This window comes from Hemitrygon akajei, chromosome 1 (genome assembly GCF_048418815.1).
Source record: "Hemitrygon akajei chromosome 1, sHemAka1.3, whole genome shotgun sequence".
Lineage (NCBI taxonomy): Eukaryota > Metazoa > Chordata > Chondrichthyes > Myliobatiformes > Dasyatidae > Hemitrygon > Hemitrygon akajei.
In genome coordinates, this window is record NC_133124.1 from 28,375,239 (window position 1) to 28,394,161 (window position 18,923).

General features: G+C 40.1%; 1 protein-coding gene across 1 annotated transcript in view; it reads right to left on the reverse strand.

Annotated features, from left to right (window-relative positions):
• The window catches only part of LOC140725104 (uncharacterized), a 523,726-nt gene that overhangs the window by 436,420 nt on the left and 68,383 nt on the right, over nt 1-18,923 (reverse strand). Inside the window, exon 5 of the mRNA XM_073040122.1 lies at nt 17,256-17,388. Within this exon, the coding sequence (XP_072896223.1) occupies nt 17,256-17,388 (133 nt within the window). The remainder of the gene's footprint in view (nt 1-17,255; nt 17,389-18,923) is intronic.

Consider the following 18,923-nt stretch of genomic DNA (forward strand, 5'->3'; position numbering starts at 1 on the left):
GTGGGTGTGACAGGGAATGAGAAAAGGTGCAGCTGACTCATATCATTTCCTCGCGGCCTGGTGGTTGGGGACCACTGAAGTACACTGTGTAGTGTGTGGCGGGAGAGCTATAAACATGCGCACTAGGCAGAAAGAACGGAACTAAAACCCCGCAACCTGGAAACAATCTCTCAACAGTATTTGTTTTCCATTTTTTTTGGGATCTACTGGGAAAGTCTCAAAGATCAACGAGTTAATTGTGATCCACGGGTTGGCAACCACTACTATATACTAAGACAAACGTTTGACTAACTGACGCTAAATAATACCGGATGTACCTGTTCCGACTTAGAGAACTCCCTTTTTTTTTCGATTCCCAATCCGCGGTAACCTATGCACATCTTCCTGTATACTTGAAATCATCTCTAGATTACTTATAATACCTAATACAATGTAAATGCTATGTAAATAGTTGTTATACTGTAGTGTTTAGGGAATAATGACAAGAAAAAAAAAGTCTGTACATGCTCAAACAACAAGTGTTGGAGAGAGAACTTCTGGGTTTTCCCAATCTGTGGTTGGTTGAATCAGCGCATGCAGAACCCGCGGATAAGGAGGGCCAACTGTACTTAAGTGAAAGAATAACTGATAACAATTTGTTATTCAGTTTTATGGACAGTCAAAGAGTCTGCATCCCATAGTTAAAAGAAAAGAGATGTCAAATGGCTGTTTGCTTCAGGATTATAGTTTAGAACAGTTTGTACTGTATATCTACATCACAAGATTGTGTCTCTGTTCAGTGGAAGACCATTTAAAATAAAGATTCAGGGCAGTCAAAAAAGAAGCAATGGAAAATGAATTGATACACTGCTGACAGCCATATGGTCTCATTGGGTTGTTAATACTTTAGTTCCTTCCAATGCATCTGCTTTGTTTCACTCCCAGTGTTACGCAACTGTCGCATTATTTAAATAAACAGATTCTAATGTGTTCTCTCATCCAGTTGAATCACTTTGAAATCTTACACTAGTTATGGTTATTTCTGTGAGCTTATTTTTCATGAAAGATGTCTATTAAGAATAATGGACAGTTTTCAGGATGCTCATGGCAGGGTGAAATTGTGTTGTAGTTATGTGAAATATTACTGTGATATGAGAAGATGAATAATTTACAGTTAAGAGAAGAGCAGGTGCAGAGGGCCACTGTAGGAACAGGTGAATTGAAGTTCAGAAATGTGATTGAGGGAGGTCACTGGCAATGAAAGGGAAAGATCATAATTGTCAAGTCGTTTATTGTCATCTAACTACATACATGTATACCATCAAATAAGACGTTTCTCCAGACCAAGGTGGAAAGCACATTAGTGCACATATAACAACACAATAACTTGGAAAAGTAAAAATTACATCTATAAATGAATTATGCAGAGATAAAGAAAGTAAAGTACATAAATTAAATACTGTTCAGTATGGTAGAAATTATCTGGTGATACTTCAAATATGGCAGGGAGTTCAGAAGACTAAGGGCCCTGTGTACGCAGCACTCCTGATAAATGTCCCTGATGGAAGGTAAGGAGACCCCTATGATCCTCTCACAGTCCTTTGTAGGGACTTCTAATCCGATGCTCTGGTGTTCCCATACCAGGTGGAGATGCAGCTTGTCAGAACACTTTTAATAGTGTTCATGCAAAATTTTGTTAAGATGGGGGCTAGGGATGAGTCTCACTTGCCTCAATTTCCTCAGGAAGTGGTACCTCCTTGTTCAAGGAGGTGATATTGAGGGGCCAGATGAGGTTGTCCATGACGTGAACTCCCAGGAACTTGGTGCACTTAATTCTCTCTATGGAGGAGCCATGTATGCACAGAGGGGGATTGTTCATCTGCACCTTTCTAAAGTTCACAATCATTTCCTTGGTCTTCTCCACATTTAAATGTTTGTTGCTGTTCTCACACCAGTCCACCAGCCACTCCACTTCCTTTCTGTACTCTGACTCATCATTGTTGTTAATGAGGCCAACCACCGTTGTATCATTCGCAAACTTGATGATATGGTTTGAATTGAATCATGTTACACAGTCAGCAGTGTGAACAGTAGCATGCTGAGCACACAGCCCTGGGGAGTACCAGTGTTCAGTGTAACGAGACCAGAGACATACCTGCCCACACGGACTGACTGGGGTCATTCTGTAAAGAAAACTAGGATCCAATTACAGAGGAATGTGCTGAGACCCAGTGAGGGCCACAAGCTTCTGGAGTATGATGGTTTTAAATGTCAAACTGAAATCTATAAATAGCAGCCTGGCATACGAGACCCTATTTTCCAGATAGGACAGGACAGTGTGGAAGGCAGAGGCTATTGCATTGTCAGTGGTTCGATCTGAGTGAGAAGTGTACTGGAAAAGGTCCAGTGTAGCTAGAAGAAAGGCTTTAATATGCTCCATGACTAGTCGCTCAAAGCATTTCATAATGGTTGATGTCAATGTCACTGGATGATAGTCATTTAATCAGGTTATTGTTGCTTTCTTTGGAACTGGAATAACAGTTGTTGCCTTGAAAACCAAGGAGACAATGGACTGCACCAGAGAAATGCTGAATATATCCATCAGCACCTCGATTAGCTGGGCTGCGCAGTGTTTCAGAACCCAACCTGGTAAGATATTGGGCCCCACAGCTTTATGTGAGTTGACCCTAGCCTGAGTCTTTCTCATCTCAGCTTCAAAGAGAGAGAGTGTCTGCTCCCCTGGGGAAAGGGTGTAGCTTCCTTGCCAATACTTTATTCTGTGCATCAAACCGGGCGTATAGGACATTTAGCCTGTCGGGGAATGAGGCATTCTGGTCACTGACACATAGGTTAGACTTGTAGTCTGTAATCCTCTGAATTCCCTGCCACATGCGCCTCGTGTCTCTGGTATAACACAAGTGGTTGTATATACTCTGAGAATGTTCCCATTTCACCTTATGATGGAGTGGGAAAGCACAGTTCTTTCTTCACTGAAAGCTGTCATGTCCCAGGATCTAAAAACAGCATAGCAATCCTTCAGCCATGCACGGACCTCTGCAGTAAGTCATGGCTTCTGATTTGCCCTTATACGGATGAGTTAAGTGGTGGCAACATCCTCAGTACTCTTCTCTATGTAGCTGGTCACAGAATCCACATATTCCTCAATGTTAAAATAGTTGCCAGCCACCCTGAAAATTATGGATTCAACAGGTAGTGCAAGACTGAACAAAGTGGAATAAGACTTTGCATTATAAGAATTGTTCTATGTGGGCACTGAACTGTTTCTATATTATAGATTTAAGATTGCTTAATGTCATTTCCAGTACATAAGTATAAAGGAGAACAAAATAATTGTTACTCTGGATCTGATGCAACACAAAAAAAGAATAAGATAAAGAACACAATAATTAAAACATAATAAATATAAATACAAAAGATAACTTATATACATAGATCGACTGCACATCCATAAAGTGATGACAGGCACAGGAGTGCCTGTGCAGAAGATGATTCTGACAGGAAGTAATAGGTTGGGGGCGTGGACAGGTGGGTTAGTGAGTGGAAGTGTCGATCAGCCTTACAACTGGGGGAAAGTACCATTTTTTAAGTCGGTGGTCCTGACTTGGATGCTGCACTGCCTCCTCCCTGATGGGAAGGGACAAACAGTCCATGATCAGAGGGTGAAATCTTCATGATGTAACTGCCCTTTGCCATCATCTTTCTGTATACATGTCCCTGACTACCCATTACAGAACCTTCCTGCCCCCGCTGTGCAGTTTCTGTACCATGCAGTGATACCGCTTGTTAGCAGCATCTCTGCATAGTTGTGGCTGAAGGAAATACGTTTCAGAGTGCTCTGATCACGAGATTGTTTGCCTTCATATTCTCCTGCCTAGTATGAACTAGGTGTTGTGAGTTTCTTCACCTGTACCCAAAACCAGAAAAATCTCTTAAGTTTTGTCTATACCTATCATTGTCCATGATCTTGTTCTGATAGTGTGAAGATAAGTTGATCCACAGAGATGCAACAGATTTTTTTAAAAATGAGATCAGCACTAATATTGATGCATCCAACAGCCAAGCAATAGAAGCACACCATGAGCCACTTTGATATTCCACCTACCAGAAAACCAAAACTACACATTGGACTCCAGGTGAAGTCTCACAAAAACATTGTCGATTATAGCAACAGTTCCTCTTGCAATTTTCCTCCCTAACTAACTGGTGGCTCTCCATTAAAGGATAGCCAGGTGGATCTTACTGAGCACCAGCACTCATTTGACTCAAGCCATTTAAATAATGATCTGATTTTATTTTCAAAATTAGAATCACCATCAGGTTTCTTATCATTGACTTATACAACTTGATATCTGAAACTTTGCTGCAGTAGTACAGGGCAAAGCATAAAAATTATATTAATTCAAAAATAAATAACTAAGGCAAAATAAAGGAAAGGCAAGGTAGTGTTGATAGCTTCATGGACAATTCATAAATTTGATGGCGGAAGTGAAGAAGCTGTGCCTTCAGGCTCCTGTACCACCTCCTCGATGACAGTACAGTAATAAGGGCAGGTTTCCAGATGGTGAGGATCCTTAATGATAGATGCCGCTGCCTTGATACACTCCCTCCTGAAGATTTCCTAGATGGTGGAAAGAGTTATGTCAATGATGGAGTTGGCTGGGTCCTCTTCTGATCCTGTGCATTGGAGCCTGTACACTCGGCAGTGATGCAACCAGACAGAATGTTTTTCACTGTACACTTACAAAAATTTATAGGCGTCTTTGGTATCAAATCTCCTCAAACTCCTAATAAAGTATTGCATCAATGCATTGAGCCCCACAACTAAAAGCTCCTCACTGTTTTCACGCCTTAATGATACAGGTATGTATTCTCCCTAACTTCTCCTCCTAAAGTCCACAATCAATTCCATAGTTTTGCTGACATTGAGTGTGGGTTGTTGAGACTCTATCCAACCAGCCAATCTAATTCGATCCTGTACAGCTCCTCATAACATTGAGATTCACCTAACAACAGTGGAATTACTGGCAAATTTATAGACGGTGTGTTTAGTCACACAGTCATAAATATGGAGAGAGTGGAGCAGTGGGCTAAGCACATATCCTTGAGGTGCACTTGAAATGATTGTCATCAAGGAGAAGATGATATTACCAATTCACAATAACTGTGGTCTCCTGTTAAGGAAATCGAGGATCCAGCTGCAGAGGGAGGTACAGAGGCCCAGGTTCTGAAGCTTAGTGATTAGCACTGAGGGGGTTGATGAAGGGTATCGGCCCGAAACATCAACTGTACTCTTTTCCATAGATGCTGCCTGGAGTTCCTCCAGCATCTTGTGTGTGTTGTTTGGATCTCCAGCATCGGTAGACTTTCTCTTGTTTGTAGTTAAGCTTAGTTTACCTTTCTTGACATTAACCTCTTTCTTTCCCTTTTATAAATTTTAAAAACTCATAAGCCAAGCAAAATAAATTTCTATTAAATATCTGGCTTAAGTCAAAATGGGTTTTTCTAATAGTAGGCTCAGTAGATTTAATTTAAATAAAAGTTGTAAATTGATTTTAATTAATGCTATTTACAACATGAAAATTTAATGACAATGTTGAATAGTAAAGTTACTAAAAATCATTAGCCAAAGCAATATGAATAAAAATATAACATAAGTCATAATTTTATACAAGACTTTAACAAAACATTTTCTTACTAAGTGACATGATCAGGCTCAAATATAGGCCTAGCATGCGAGACCTGTGCACTAGATTTTGCTGTACAAATACTCAATTCTGGGTTGAACTTCAGAGAAGCACACATGGATTTCACCTTCAACTGAAATGAAATAATTTCTATCTTTGCTCTTAATGCATGTTAAAGAAGAAAAAGCTTGCTCACTTATACAAGAAGTCAAGAACTGCAGCAAAATTTTCATTGCTTTCCTATGAAAACAAGCGTGCTTCGCTTAAAGTAAAAACCAAGTTAAACAAATTATTCCTGTCTCCATGTTTTTATTTAGATTAGTTTTATGTTTTGGAACTGCAAACATAACAGTAGTAACAAAATTTAAGTTATCACCTCAGGATACCAGGACCACCAGACTCAAAAACAGCTACTTTTCCCAAGCTGTAAGCCTGTTCAACATCTCTACACACTAACCCAGCCCTCCATGCCCCCAAACACCACTACTTTATTATTTTGTGTCAGTCACCTTACATACAGACATTCCTGTGCCTAGCGTTACTTTCTGGACATACTGAACAATGTATGTAAATAACCTATCTGTTATATTGATATTCATTGCGTTTTTTTATTATTATTATTTTGTTCTTTCTTTTATGTTTTTTGTTTGTACTGCATCAGATCTGGATTAACAACCATTTTGTTCTCCTTTATACTTGTGTACAGGCAATGACACTAAAGAATCTTGAATCAAAATATTGTACATTGTGAAAGTGTGTGCATTCTTCCATGGATTTTCAAGATAAATGTTACTTCGATTAAATACAAGTCTAGTTAAAAGAGCTCCAACCTTTCCTGGTGAGTCCACTATCCTAAAGAGTAATCCCAAACAAACGTATAAGGGTGGAAAAGGCAAAGGGCTTGAGAAGAAGGAATCTGATAGGAGGGGAGAGTGAACTGTGGGAGAAAGGGAAGGGCACCAGGGGGAGGTGATAGGCAAGTGAGGAAAAGAAGTGAGAAGACAAAGTGGGGTATTGAAGAAGAGGGAAGCGGGAGGTGAAAAAAATACTAGAAGTTGGACAAATTGATGGTATGCCATTAGATTGGAAGCAACCTACACAGAATATGAGATGTTGCTCCTCCAAACTGAGATTCATTGTGGCAGAAGTGAAGGCCATGGACTGACATGTCAGAACGGGAACGGGGATAGGAATTGAAATGGTTGGCCACTGGGAAATCCCACTTTCTGTGGATGGAGTGGATATACTCAACAAAGTGATTCCCCAATCTACCTCGGGTCTCACCAATGAAGAGGCCGCATCGGGAGCACCAGGCACAGTAGACAAGCCCAAAAGATTCACAACAAAAGTGTTGCCTCACTTGGAAAGACATGTTTGGGGCCCTGAATGGAGGAGAGAGGGGTAGTGAAAAGCAGGTATAGCATTTCAGCTGCTTGCAGGAATAAATGTAAGGAGGGACATTAGTGGGGAGGGACAAAAGGACAAGGGAATCACTGAGGGAGCAATCCCTGCAGAAAGTAGAGAGTGGGGGAGAGGTAAAGATGTGCTCGGTGGTAGAGTCCTGTTGAAGATGACAGAAATTGCAGAGAATGATATACTGGATGCGGAGGCTCATGGGGTGGTAGATGAGGACAAGAAGAACTCTATCACTCTTAAAGTCTTCCAGATGGGGATGACACGGATGTCCAGGAAATGGAGGAAATGAGCGTGAGGGCAGCATCAATGGTGGGAAAAGGAGAATATCTCTGTTGTTCTGGAAAAACTCATCCTAGAAACCAATGCAGCAGAGATCAAAGAACTGAATGTCATTTTTACATGTGGGAGAGGTACAGTCAAGATATCCATGGGAATCAGTAGGTTTATAAAAGATATCTGTGGACAGCTGGTCTCCAAAGATGGAGACACAGAGATCGATAAAAGGGAAAGAGGTGTCAGAAGTTGACCAAGTGAATTTAAGGGCAGGATGGAAGCTGGAGGAAAAGTTGATGAAATTGACAAGATCAGCATGGGTGCATGAAGAAGCACCAATGCAGTCACAATGTAGCGCAGGAAGAGTTGGGAATAATTGTCAGGGAAAGCTTGGAACATGGACTGCTCAACATAACCAATGAAAAGGCAGGGTTTCACCGGGGCCCAAGCGGGTGTCCATGGCTACACCTTGAGTTTGGAGAAAGTAGGAGGAGTCAAAGAAATTGTTGAGGGTGAGTACCAGTTTCACCAGACAGAGAAGGATGGTGATGGAGGGGAACTGGTTGGGTCTGGTGTCAAGAAAGAACTGGAGAGCTTTTAAGGGTTTTTTTAAATGGGGATTATAAATGTATAGGGACAGGACATACGTGGTGAAAATAAAGTGATCGGTGATAAGGATTTGGAAGTTGCTTGAGAGTATGTGAAATGTCATGGATGTAGGTTGGAAGAGAATGAACCACCAAGGGGGATAAAATGGAGTTGAGATACGTGGACAAAAGTTCAGTGGGACAGGAGCAGGCAGAAACAATGGATCTTGTGGTTATTGGGTAGGAGGTAGAAACAAGCAAAGCAGGGTAAGGGAACTATGAGGTTGGTGGCAGTGAATGGGAGAATTCCAGAGTTGATGAGGTTGGTGATGGTGCAGGAGACAATGGCCTGATGGTGTAGGAGACAATGGCCTGATGGTCTTCAGTGGGGTCTTGTTCAAGGGCTAAACAAGAGGATGTTTCTGCGAGTTGCTGCCCGGTCTCAGCAAGGTAGAGGTCAGTCCACCACAGTACAACAGCACCCACTTTGCCTGCGGGTTTGATGGTGAGGTTGGGATTGATGAGGAAAGAGTGAGCAGTGTGATCAGAGGGAGTAAAGTTCAAAGAGGAGAGAGGAGTGCTAATGTCGAGCCAGTTGATGTCTCATCAGCAATTAAAGATGGAAAGATCCAGATCAGGCAGAAAACCAGACCAAGATGTACAAGTTGAGGAAGAGGGTTGGAAATGAAAGAAGGGGGACATCAGTTGGGAATCCTTGCCAAAGAAGTGGGCTTAGAGATAGAAGTGATGGAAGAGAAGCTCAGCATCGTGACAGGCACTGTACTCACTGAGGTACAAATGAAGGGAATAAGAGGTAAGGCCCCTGCTGAAGTCAGAACGTTCCACCTTAAGAGAGGTGAAAATCAAAAGGGAATGATGAGAACAGGGCAGGGATTAGAGCTGGGATCAGGGAGGCAGTGGAGGGGGGGGAGGACTGCGTTGGTGGCATCAGAGAAGAGGGGAGGATTAGGACCTTCAGGAAAGGTAGGGTGGGAAGAAGATGGAGGCTCTGAAGGCCCAAGAGGTGACAGGGAGCCTGAGAGACCTGGGGTTGGGAGTATTAGTGAGGGAAGAGGAGCCCAGCAGTCCAGCAGAAGCAAGAAAGGTTTGGGTCTGGAGCTGGAGGTGACCAAATTTGGGGCTGGAACTGAAGCTGTGGGCCACGTAATTTGCAATCTGTTGGATTGGTGGAACCCGAGTTGGCGTTGGTGAGATCTGAGGTCAAGAGCTTTACGGGGTCATTTGAGCCAGATTTCGTAACAGTGGCATCCATAGTCTGAAGGCACCCAGGGCCAATTAATTCACATTAATTAAATTATACTTCTCATCAACAGGAGGTGACAGGCAGTCACCTGTGCAGATATAGAGGCAAGGTGATAGGCCATCACCTGTGAAGGCATACTGTGAGCTGATAGGCAGCCACCTGTGAGGGTATACTGTGAGGTTATAGGCAGTCACATGTGAGGATATAGAGGCGAGATGATAGGTAGTCCTCATCCATAACCTAAGTAAAATGGATTCAATTTTTGACAAAAAAAATAGACGAATACTATATGGATATGGTAAATAAATGAGTCTCTAACTCATATGATGGATTCACTGATCTGTTATATTGAATCTAAAGCTAATAAAACTCTTCAACATCCAATATTTTAACAGGCTCTGATCATCTGGTCAGAATGAGCAAAGTAGAAAAACAAATTATTATGCCTTCCAAATAATCTTGTTACATCTTACAGTCCCAATTGATATATTCACTAAGGGCAAAATATGGATGAAGCAACAATATTAACATTCTCAAAACTCAAGAACAGCCCTTATTTAACAGAACGTGAAAGTATCATAAAACTAGCAATACATTATGTGTCAAAAGGTTTAGATGCTGGGATCACAGCAACAAAATATATTTTAAAAAGATAGTTATCAAAGCAGAGTATCTGATGGATGTCAGCATTGCCATATTAGTTGATCACAGGAAACTTTATGGTACTGTGCCACACGTGTCCATCCATCTTAGTCAGCAGCTACACAGTACAAGGCAATCAATACTGTAGACAAGAAAGACCAAGTTCCCGCATCTTCCATCATTAATAAGCGTCGTACAAATCTCTGACACAAGTGATAAGATATTCATCCTCATCATGAAGTGAGCTTGTCTGAATAAAGAGAAATGAAGTTGCCATTTCTCCTCACTTAATACAAAACTAAAGCTTTCCCTTAGGTCGACAACTTGCCAAAAAAGAACAAGTGCTGACACCCAGGTCAGCCAGGGTCACCCAGGACTGGACTGTCCTCAGATGAAAGTTAAATGCATACAGAATGATATATTGTCACTTTGTTTTGACCTTATGATGTTTTTAGTACCATCTGTTTTGTGAATTGGAAATTTAAAATGTTAATGATAATAATTTCATCCTAAAGCACCAAGTTATAAAAATACTACAGATCATCAACTACTAACACTACACCAAATCACATACAGTGCCTATAAAAAGTATTCACCACCTCCCCCCAGAACTTTTTATGTTTTATTGTTTTACAACATTGATTTAACTTGGCTTTTTTGATACTGATGAACAGAAAAAGACACTTCCGTGTCAAAGTGAAAACAGATCTCTACAAAGTTATCTAAAATTAATTACCAATATAAAACACAAAATAATTGATTGCATAAGTATTCACCCCCCCCCCTTTAATATGACGCACCAAATCATCACGGTTTAGCCAATTGGTTTTAGAAGTCACATAATTTGTTAAATGGTTTGGAGACCTGTGTGCAGTCAAGGTGTTTCAATTGATTGTAGTAAAAATACACCTGTATTTGGAAGGTCAAACTGCTGATGAATCAGTATCCTGGCAAAAATTACACCATAAAGATAGAAGAACACTCCAAGCAACTCCACAAAAAGGTTATTAAAAAGCACAAGTCAGGAAATGGATACAAGAAAATTTCAAAGTCACTGAATATCCCTTGGAGTACAGCTAATTCAATTGTCAAGAAATGGAAAGAATATGGCACAGCTGTAAATCACACCAGAACAGGGCATCCTCAAAAACTGAGTGACTGTGCAGGAAGGGGACTAGTGAGGGAGGCTACCAAGAGGCCTATGCCAAATCTGGCGGAGTTACAAGCTTCAGTGGATAAGGTGGGAGAGACTGCATATACAACAACTGTTGCCCGGGTGTTTCACTAGTCACAGCTTTATGGGAGAGCTGAAAAGGGAAAGCCTCTGTTGGAAAATGCTCAAATGAAATCTCTGCTACAGTTTGCCAGAAGGCATGTGGGAGACTCTGATATCAGCTAGAAGAATGTTCTATGGACTGATGAAACCAAAATTGAGCTTTTCGCCCATCAGACTAAATGTTATGTTTGGCATAAGCCATACACCACACAGCATGAAAAACACACCATCCCTACCATAAAGCATGGTGGAGACTGCCTCATGCTAAGGGATGCTTCTCTGCAACAGGCCCTGGAAGGCTTGTGAAGGTAAAGGGTAAAATGAATGCAGCAAAATACAGGGAAATCCTAGAGGAAAACCTGATGCAGTCTGCAAGGGAACTACGACTTGGAAGATTTGTTTTCCAGCAAGATAATGACCCCAAACATAAAGCCAAAGCTTCATAGGCTTAAAAACAACAAAATTAATATCCTGGAGTGGCAAGTCAGAGTCCAGACCTCAATCCAATTGAGAATTTGTGGCTGGATTTGAAAAGGGCTCTTCATTCATGATCCCCATGCAATCTGACAGAGCTTGAGCAGTTTGGTAAATAAGGTTGGGGGAAAAAATTACACTGTCCAGATGTGCAAAGCTGATAGAGACCTACAGTATCCACACAGACTCAAGGCTGTAATTGCTACCAAAGGTGTATCTACTAAATACTAACTTGAAGGGTGCAAATACTTATGCAATAATTATTTTATGTTTTATATTTGTAATTAATTTAGATGACTTGGTAGAGATTTGTTTTCAGCTTTACACAAAAAATTCCTTTTCTGTTGACCAGTGTAAAAACAGTCAAATTAAATCCACTTATTCAATGTTGTAAAACAATAAAACATGAGAGCATCTAAGGGGAGTGAATAATTTTTATAGGCACTGTGTACCTATAACAATATTTTGGTTATTGCATATCATATTTTTTACTGAGTTAAGTATTGTATGTAATTAGTTTTGCTACAACAAGTGTATGGGACATTGGAAAAAAGTTGAATTTCCCCATGGGGATGAATAAAGTATCTATCTATCTATCTATCTATCTAAAAGACCTGTGAAAATAATGCTTACACTGATGAGAATCTGCAAAAATTGTTGATTTATTAGAAAATGTACAGTATATTAATGATGTTTCAACAGAGACACTCATAAAAATGCAAGCACTATTAAAATCACTACTATTTTGAATAGAGGAATAAGAGAAAAAGCTCAGGTTTATTGTAAATATTTATTTCAAGAATATTGACTGCAATATCTAGTTCAAGAATGGTGATATTAAAGTACTGAAGAGCGAATTTTCACTGTTCGGAACAACTATCATGACTACCTTTAAAATAAGAATTTAAATTTTATATTTGCTGTGATTATGCTACTGAAACCCATTTATGATTTTTATTTCTAAGTTATTTACTTGGAGATACAGCATGGAATAGGCCCCTCTGGCCTTTTGATACATGCCACCCAGCAACTCCCAAAAATTCTGAGTTAACCTGATACGTCTTTGGGAGGAAACTGGAGTACCCAAAGAAAACCCACGCAGTCCACGAGGTGGTGGGGTGTGGGGGGGATTGTACAAACATCTGACAGAGGACCACACACAAAATGTTGCAGGAATTCAGCAGGCCCGGCAGCATCTATGGAAAAAAGTAGTCGACATTTCACACCGAAACCTTTCGGTAGGACTGGAGAAAGAAAGCTGAGGAGTAGACTTGAAAGGTGGGGGGAGGGGAGATGGAAACACCAGGTGTTAGGTGAAAGTTGGAGGGGGAGGAATGAAGCAAAGAGCTAGTAAGTTGATTCGTAAAAGAGACAGAAGGCCATGGAAGAAAGAAAAAAGGGGGGAGGAGCACCAGAGGGAGGCGATGGACAGGCAAGGAGATAACATGAGGGAGGGAAAAGGGGATGGGAAATGGTGAAGGGGGTGACATTACTGAAAGTTTGAGAAATCGATGTTCATTCTTCCTAACTGTTTTGACCTCAAATGTCGACTGTACTTTTTTCTATAGGTGCTGCTTGGCCTGCTGAGTTCCTCCAGCATTTTGTGTGTGTTGCTCCAATTTCCAGCCTCTGTAGATTTTCTCTTGTCTGTGATCTGACGGAGGATGCCAGGATTGAACTCCAAACTCTAACACCCTGAGCTGCAATAGCATCGCGCTAACTACTATGCTACCATGTTGGATGTGGACTTACTCAAAAACAGCTGTTCTAATTAACTCTCCCTAGATCCTGCCTAATGCTCTTGGACTTTGCGCTGCTCCAATTTAATACTGTCTGACAAGGTTCATACTTGTCATCATCGATAGCCATGTTAAAACTTAAAGATTTTTGGTCATTGTTCCCTAGCTCTCACCCACTGAAAGGTCAGTGACCTGGCCATACTCCTTACCCAACACTGTCAATACATTCTTAGTGATTTACTTTATTATGTAAAATTCAATATGTAACATGTTACTAATATTGCATTATTTATATTAGCAGAGCAGCAATGGCTGGAGTTTCTGTGAAAAATGAGGGAAGTACAAGACATATATTTGAAATAAGAAGACATTTTCAAAAGGAAGAAGGACACTACCATGGCTGACAAGTGAAATCAGAGCCAAAGTAAAAGCAAAAGAGAGGGCATAGAAGGAAGCCAGAGCTAGTGGAAAGATAGAGGATTGGGGAGCTTTTAAGAACTTGCAGAAGGAAACTAAGAAGGTCATTCAGAAGGAAAAGATGAATTATGAGAGGAAGCTAATGGCTAATATCAAAGAAGACACCAAAAGCATTTTTCAGTATATAAAGGGTAAAAGATAGTCAAGGGTAGATTATAGGACCAATACAAAGTGACACTGGAGATGTTGTAATGAGAGATGCAGAGATGGCAGAGGAACTGAATGCATATTTTGCATCAGTCCTCACAATGGAAGATGTCTGCAGTATACCGGACATTCAAGAGTGTCAGGGAAATAAAGTTTGTGCAGTGAAAGTTATGACTGAGAAGGTGCTCAGGAACCCTAATTTTCTGAGGGTGAATAAATCTTCTGGACCTGATGGAATTCATCCTTGGGTTCTGAAGGAAGTAGTTGGAGAGATTGCGGAGGCATTAATGATGATCTTTCAAGAATCGATAGATTCTGGCATTGTACCGGATGACTGAAAAATTGCAAATGTTACTCCACTATTTAACAAGGGAGGGAGGCAGCAGAAAGGGAACTATAGACCTGTTAGCCTGACATCAGTGGTTGGGAAGTTGTTGGAATCGATTGATAGGGATGAGATTACAGAGTACACATGACAAGACAGGCCAAAGCCAGCATGGTTTCCTGAAAGGAAAATCCTGCCTGACAAACCTAAAGCAATTCTCTGAGGAAATTACAAGCAGGGTTGACAAAGGAGATACAGTAGACGTGGTGTGCTTGGATTTTCAGAAGGCCTTTGACAAGGTGCTATACATGAGGCTGCTTAGCAAGATAAGAGCCCATGAAATTACAGGGGAGTTACTAGTGTGGGTGGAGCATTGGCTGGTCGGCAGAAAAGTGAGTGGGAATAAAGGGATCCTATCCTGGCTGGCTGCCAGTTACCAGTTGAGTTCCACAGAGGGTCGGTGTTGGGTCTGCTGCTTTTCACGATGTATGTCAATGATATGGACTATGGTATTAATGAATTTGTGGCTAAATTTGCCAATGATACAAAGATAGGTGGAGGAGCGGGTAGTGTTGAGTAAACAGAGAGCCTGCAGAGAGACTTAGATAGTTTAGGGGAATGGGCAAAAAAAGTGGCAAATGAAATACAATGTGGGAAAGTGCATGGTCATGTACTTTGGTGGAAGAAATAAACAGGCAGACTATTATTTAGATGGGGAGAGAATTCAAAATGCAGAGATGCAAAGGGACTTGGGAGTCATCGTGCAAGGTACCCTAAAGGTCAAACTCCAGGTTGAGTTGGTTGTGAAGAAGACGAATGCAATGTTGGCATTCATTTCCAGAGGTATAGAATATAAGAGCAGGGATGTGATGTTGAGGTTCTATAAGGCACTCGTGAGACCACATTTGGAGTATTGTCTGTAGTTTTGGGATCCTTATTTTAGAAAGGATAATCTGAAATTGGAGAGGGTTCAGAGAAGATTCACAAGAATGATTCCAGGAATTAAAGGGTTACTGTATGAGGAACATCTGGCAGCTCTTGGGCTGTATTCCTGGAATTCAGGAGAATGAGGGGTGGGGGGGGGATCTCATAGGGACATTTCGAATGTTAAAAGGCCTGAACTGATTAGATATGGCAAAGTTGATCCCCATGATAGGGAATTCCAGGACAAGAGGGCATGACTTCAGGTTTGAAGGACATCCTTTTAGAACTGAGATGCGGAGAAATTACTTCAGTCAGAGGGTGGTAAATCTGTGTTGCTTGGAGTTCCAGCATCTGCAGATTTTCTCTTGTTTGTGATTATTTATATTAGGTGTTTTATAGGAAAATGCTGAATATCAGGGAACTATAAGAGAGAAAGAGATGCATTGAAGCTTAAATAATAATGCAAAAAATAACAGATGTAAATTCACATGAACTTGTACAATATATTAAAAGTAACAAATAGATAAATTAATGAACTTAAACTTGGTGAGAAATGCTAACAGTTCCATGTCAAACTACTTCCATAAGTGGCAGAAAATTTACACTGCCTCATAAACAGAAATATCCCAAATTTGTGAGCTGTCCATCAATTGGGACAGTACAGTAGCAAAGTGGTTAGCACATTGCTTTATGGTACAGGCAACCCAGGTTCAATTCCTGCTGTTGCCTGTAAGGAATTTGAATGTTCTCCCCATAACCATGTGGGCTTCATCGGGGCACTCCAATTTCCTTCCACAGTCCCAAGACGTATTGGTTGATAGGTTAATTGGTCATTGCAAATTGCTTTGTGATTAAGCTAGGGTTAAATCAGAGGTTGTTGGGTGACATGGCTCGAAGGGCCAACTCTGCGCTGTATCTCAATAAATAAAAAATAAATAAATATTTTTGCTGACTGTGCTCCATCATTGGGACTCCTCATGAAATTCAGCAGTAGCGCAACAACCTGCTGCGGTTCCCCAACACTTACAATGTGGCATCTACCTGCTAAACTGGTGCCAAGTTATAGGAACTGCAAATTATTAAACTCAATGGAGAGGACAGCTGCAAGGAAATTGCCTAAATATTAGACAATTTATTTTTTAGTTCATTACATTAATTTAAAATCACTTTGAGCACTTTAACCATTGAACACATCAACATGAAACATTGCTGTAGAAAAGCAGCATTCATCAAAGATCCTCACCACCCAGGCCATGCTCTTTTCTCACTGGTACCAACAGGTAGAATGTACAGGTGCCTCAGGACTCACACCACCAGGTTCAAGAACAGTTACGACCCCTCAACCATCAGGCTCTTGGACAAAAGAGGATAGCTACACTCATTTAAGGACTCTTCTATCATGTTGTTACATGCTCATTATTTATTGCTATTTATTGACTATCTGCATTTACACAGCTTGTTTATAGTTACTGTTCTATAGATTTGCTAAGTATCCCCACAGAAAAAGAACCTGTATGTGGTGGCATGTATGTATTATGATAATAAATTTTATTTTCAACTTTGAAGTTTAGAGCATTTCGCTGATTTTTTTTGGTTTTTATGTTTTTTCTTTGTATTGAATGTCAAAGTAATTCAGAAACTTTCAAATCTCTTGACAGTTTAGAGCAAGATTTTGCAGGTGTCAATTTTGCTGATACACATGCAAAGCTTGAACAGGCCTGTCCACCATGCAATATTACACTGCATGATACCCTGCTATCACAGAGGGCTTTGGCATTTGGAATTGGTATGGCTTGCAGCAATATCAAAACTGTTGCATCTGGAAATGGTAAAGTCATACTAATTATGTAGGTCAGTAGAGGAAGCAAGTTTTGGGCTAACATTTGGATACAGGCCCTCAATGAGAAAGAGCCTTCATGCAAAGTACTTTCACTTGATTATTCTCTCCACAAAGACTGACTGGCCTACTGTGTTCCCATTCTCTTCTGCTACACATATTATCAGTGAAAGAAGAAAAATAAACATACCTCAAGCTCACTTCGTTCACTTTCACACCATGCATCTTTTAATTCCTCATGAAGACTTCTACCCATCACATCCTTAGTTTCCAAATGAAATATTGCTCCCAGAAGGGGCTTTGAGATTTCTGATTTTTTCCTGCTAGGTAAAAATATATAGCTGTAGTTCATAGTCAACATAAAATAAAGAATTTCCCTAATTTCTTTATAAGTATTTAAAGAAGTAAAGTATAACGCAAATACATTACTAATTATTAATCACCTCCTGCATTATTTTGATCATCATACTTCCTTTTTTAATTGCACTTACACTAATTATGTTAATGTATTTCCAATTTATAGCATCTCTCTGGTACTGGTAATATAACTAACACTAGCTAACATATTAACAAAGCATAAATTGATGTATCTATAATTGTAATTAGTAATTGTAACTACATAATTAAGCATTAAAATTCTATTTAAAAAGTAAACTTTATTTTAATATCTTGGTTTAATCAAAAAAGCAAGCTCATAGAATTCAAACCTGAGAGCATAATAATTGAGAGAATGCCAATACCTTAATATATATTTTGTTCATTTCAGACTATTTCATATTTTAATTGCAGTGAATTTTGCACCATTACCACACTGACTATTATCTGAAACAAACCTCACAAATTATAGCTTTATAAAATTAGATTATCTGGCTAACAAATGTTTGTACTGTCACTTTCTACATCTGTATCTAAATAATTATTATTTGCTACTGACACAAAAAGGAAGCCCAAAACCTTTATTGACAATACACTTGATGCTGGGCTTTCTGTCTGTCATACTATCCTATTAACACAACCTAACAAAATTAGGTTGGAATATACAGTAATAGGATGCAAATTGTTCCTCCATAATTGCCTCGAGCAGTGGTCTTTCCCTTGCTAGCACAATTCTCTCTATATCTATCTAAGCCTGGGATAATTCATCAAGAAAATGTTCAACCTTATTGCAAATGCCTGGCCAGTAAAACCAGTTGCTGTTAACTATTGTTTGAAAATGGCATGTTAGGTCCGCCATCTCCAATCCCCTGCCACTCCTGCACTTGTACATTTCTCCCTTGGGTAATGTTAGACACTACATTTGAGGCTGCCAGAACAATTAACCCTTCTGTTAATTAGAAGGAAATGTCAGGTGCACAGATGGTACAAGCTGGCATGCAGCCATCTAGCCAACTGCTACTGAATGCAGCTACCCTGCTGCTGACAACTATTCAGTCAAGTGCCAAACCAGCAGATGTCAATTTTTTCCAGCTGAGGAAGGCTGAACAACAGAGAGAACTCCAATGATTTTAAGCCCACAACAAATACTTCAAGAAGTTTCACATTCATTGCCTGTTGTTACACTAACTGATCCTATGTAAATGCAGTCCTATGTAATCCTATGTAAACTGATCCTATGTAAATGCAAGTAGGGAATATAACCACAGCAGCAATCTTTTCATGTTGAAATCTACAACCAGACCACCTAAGCCTGAATCATTTAAAACAGGGAGGTACAAAAAATATTTACAAGATTACAATGGAGTGTGTGGCTCTTTCTGGAAGCACAAGTTATTGGAAGGAAAAAAATGACTTTTGACCAAAACATATTTTTTTGGTGACAGATCAGCTTTAATGCACCAAACATTATATACCAAACTGA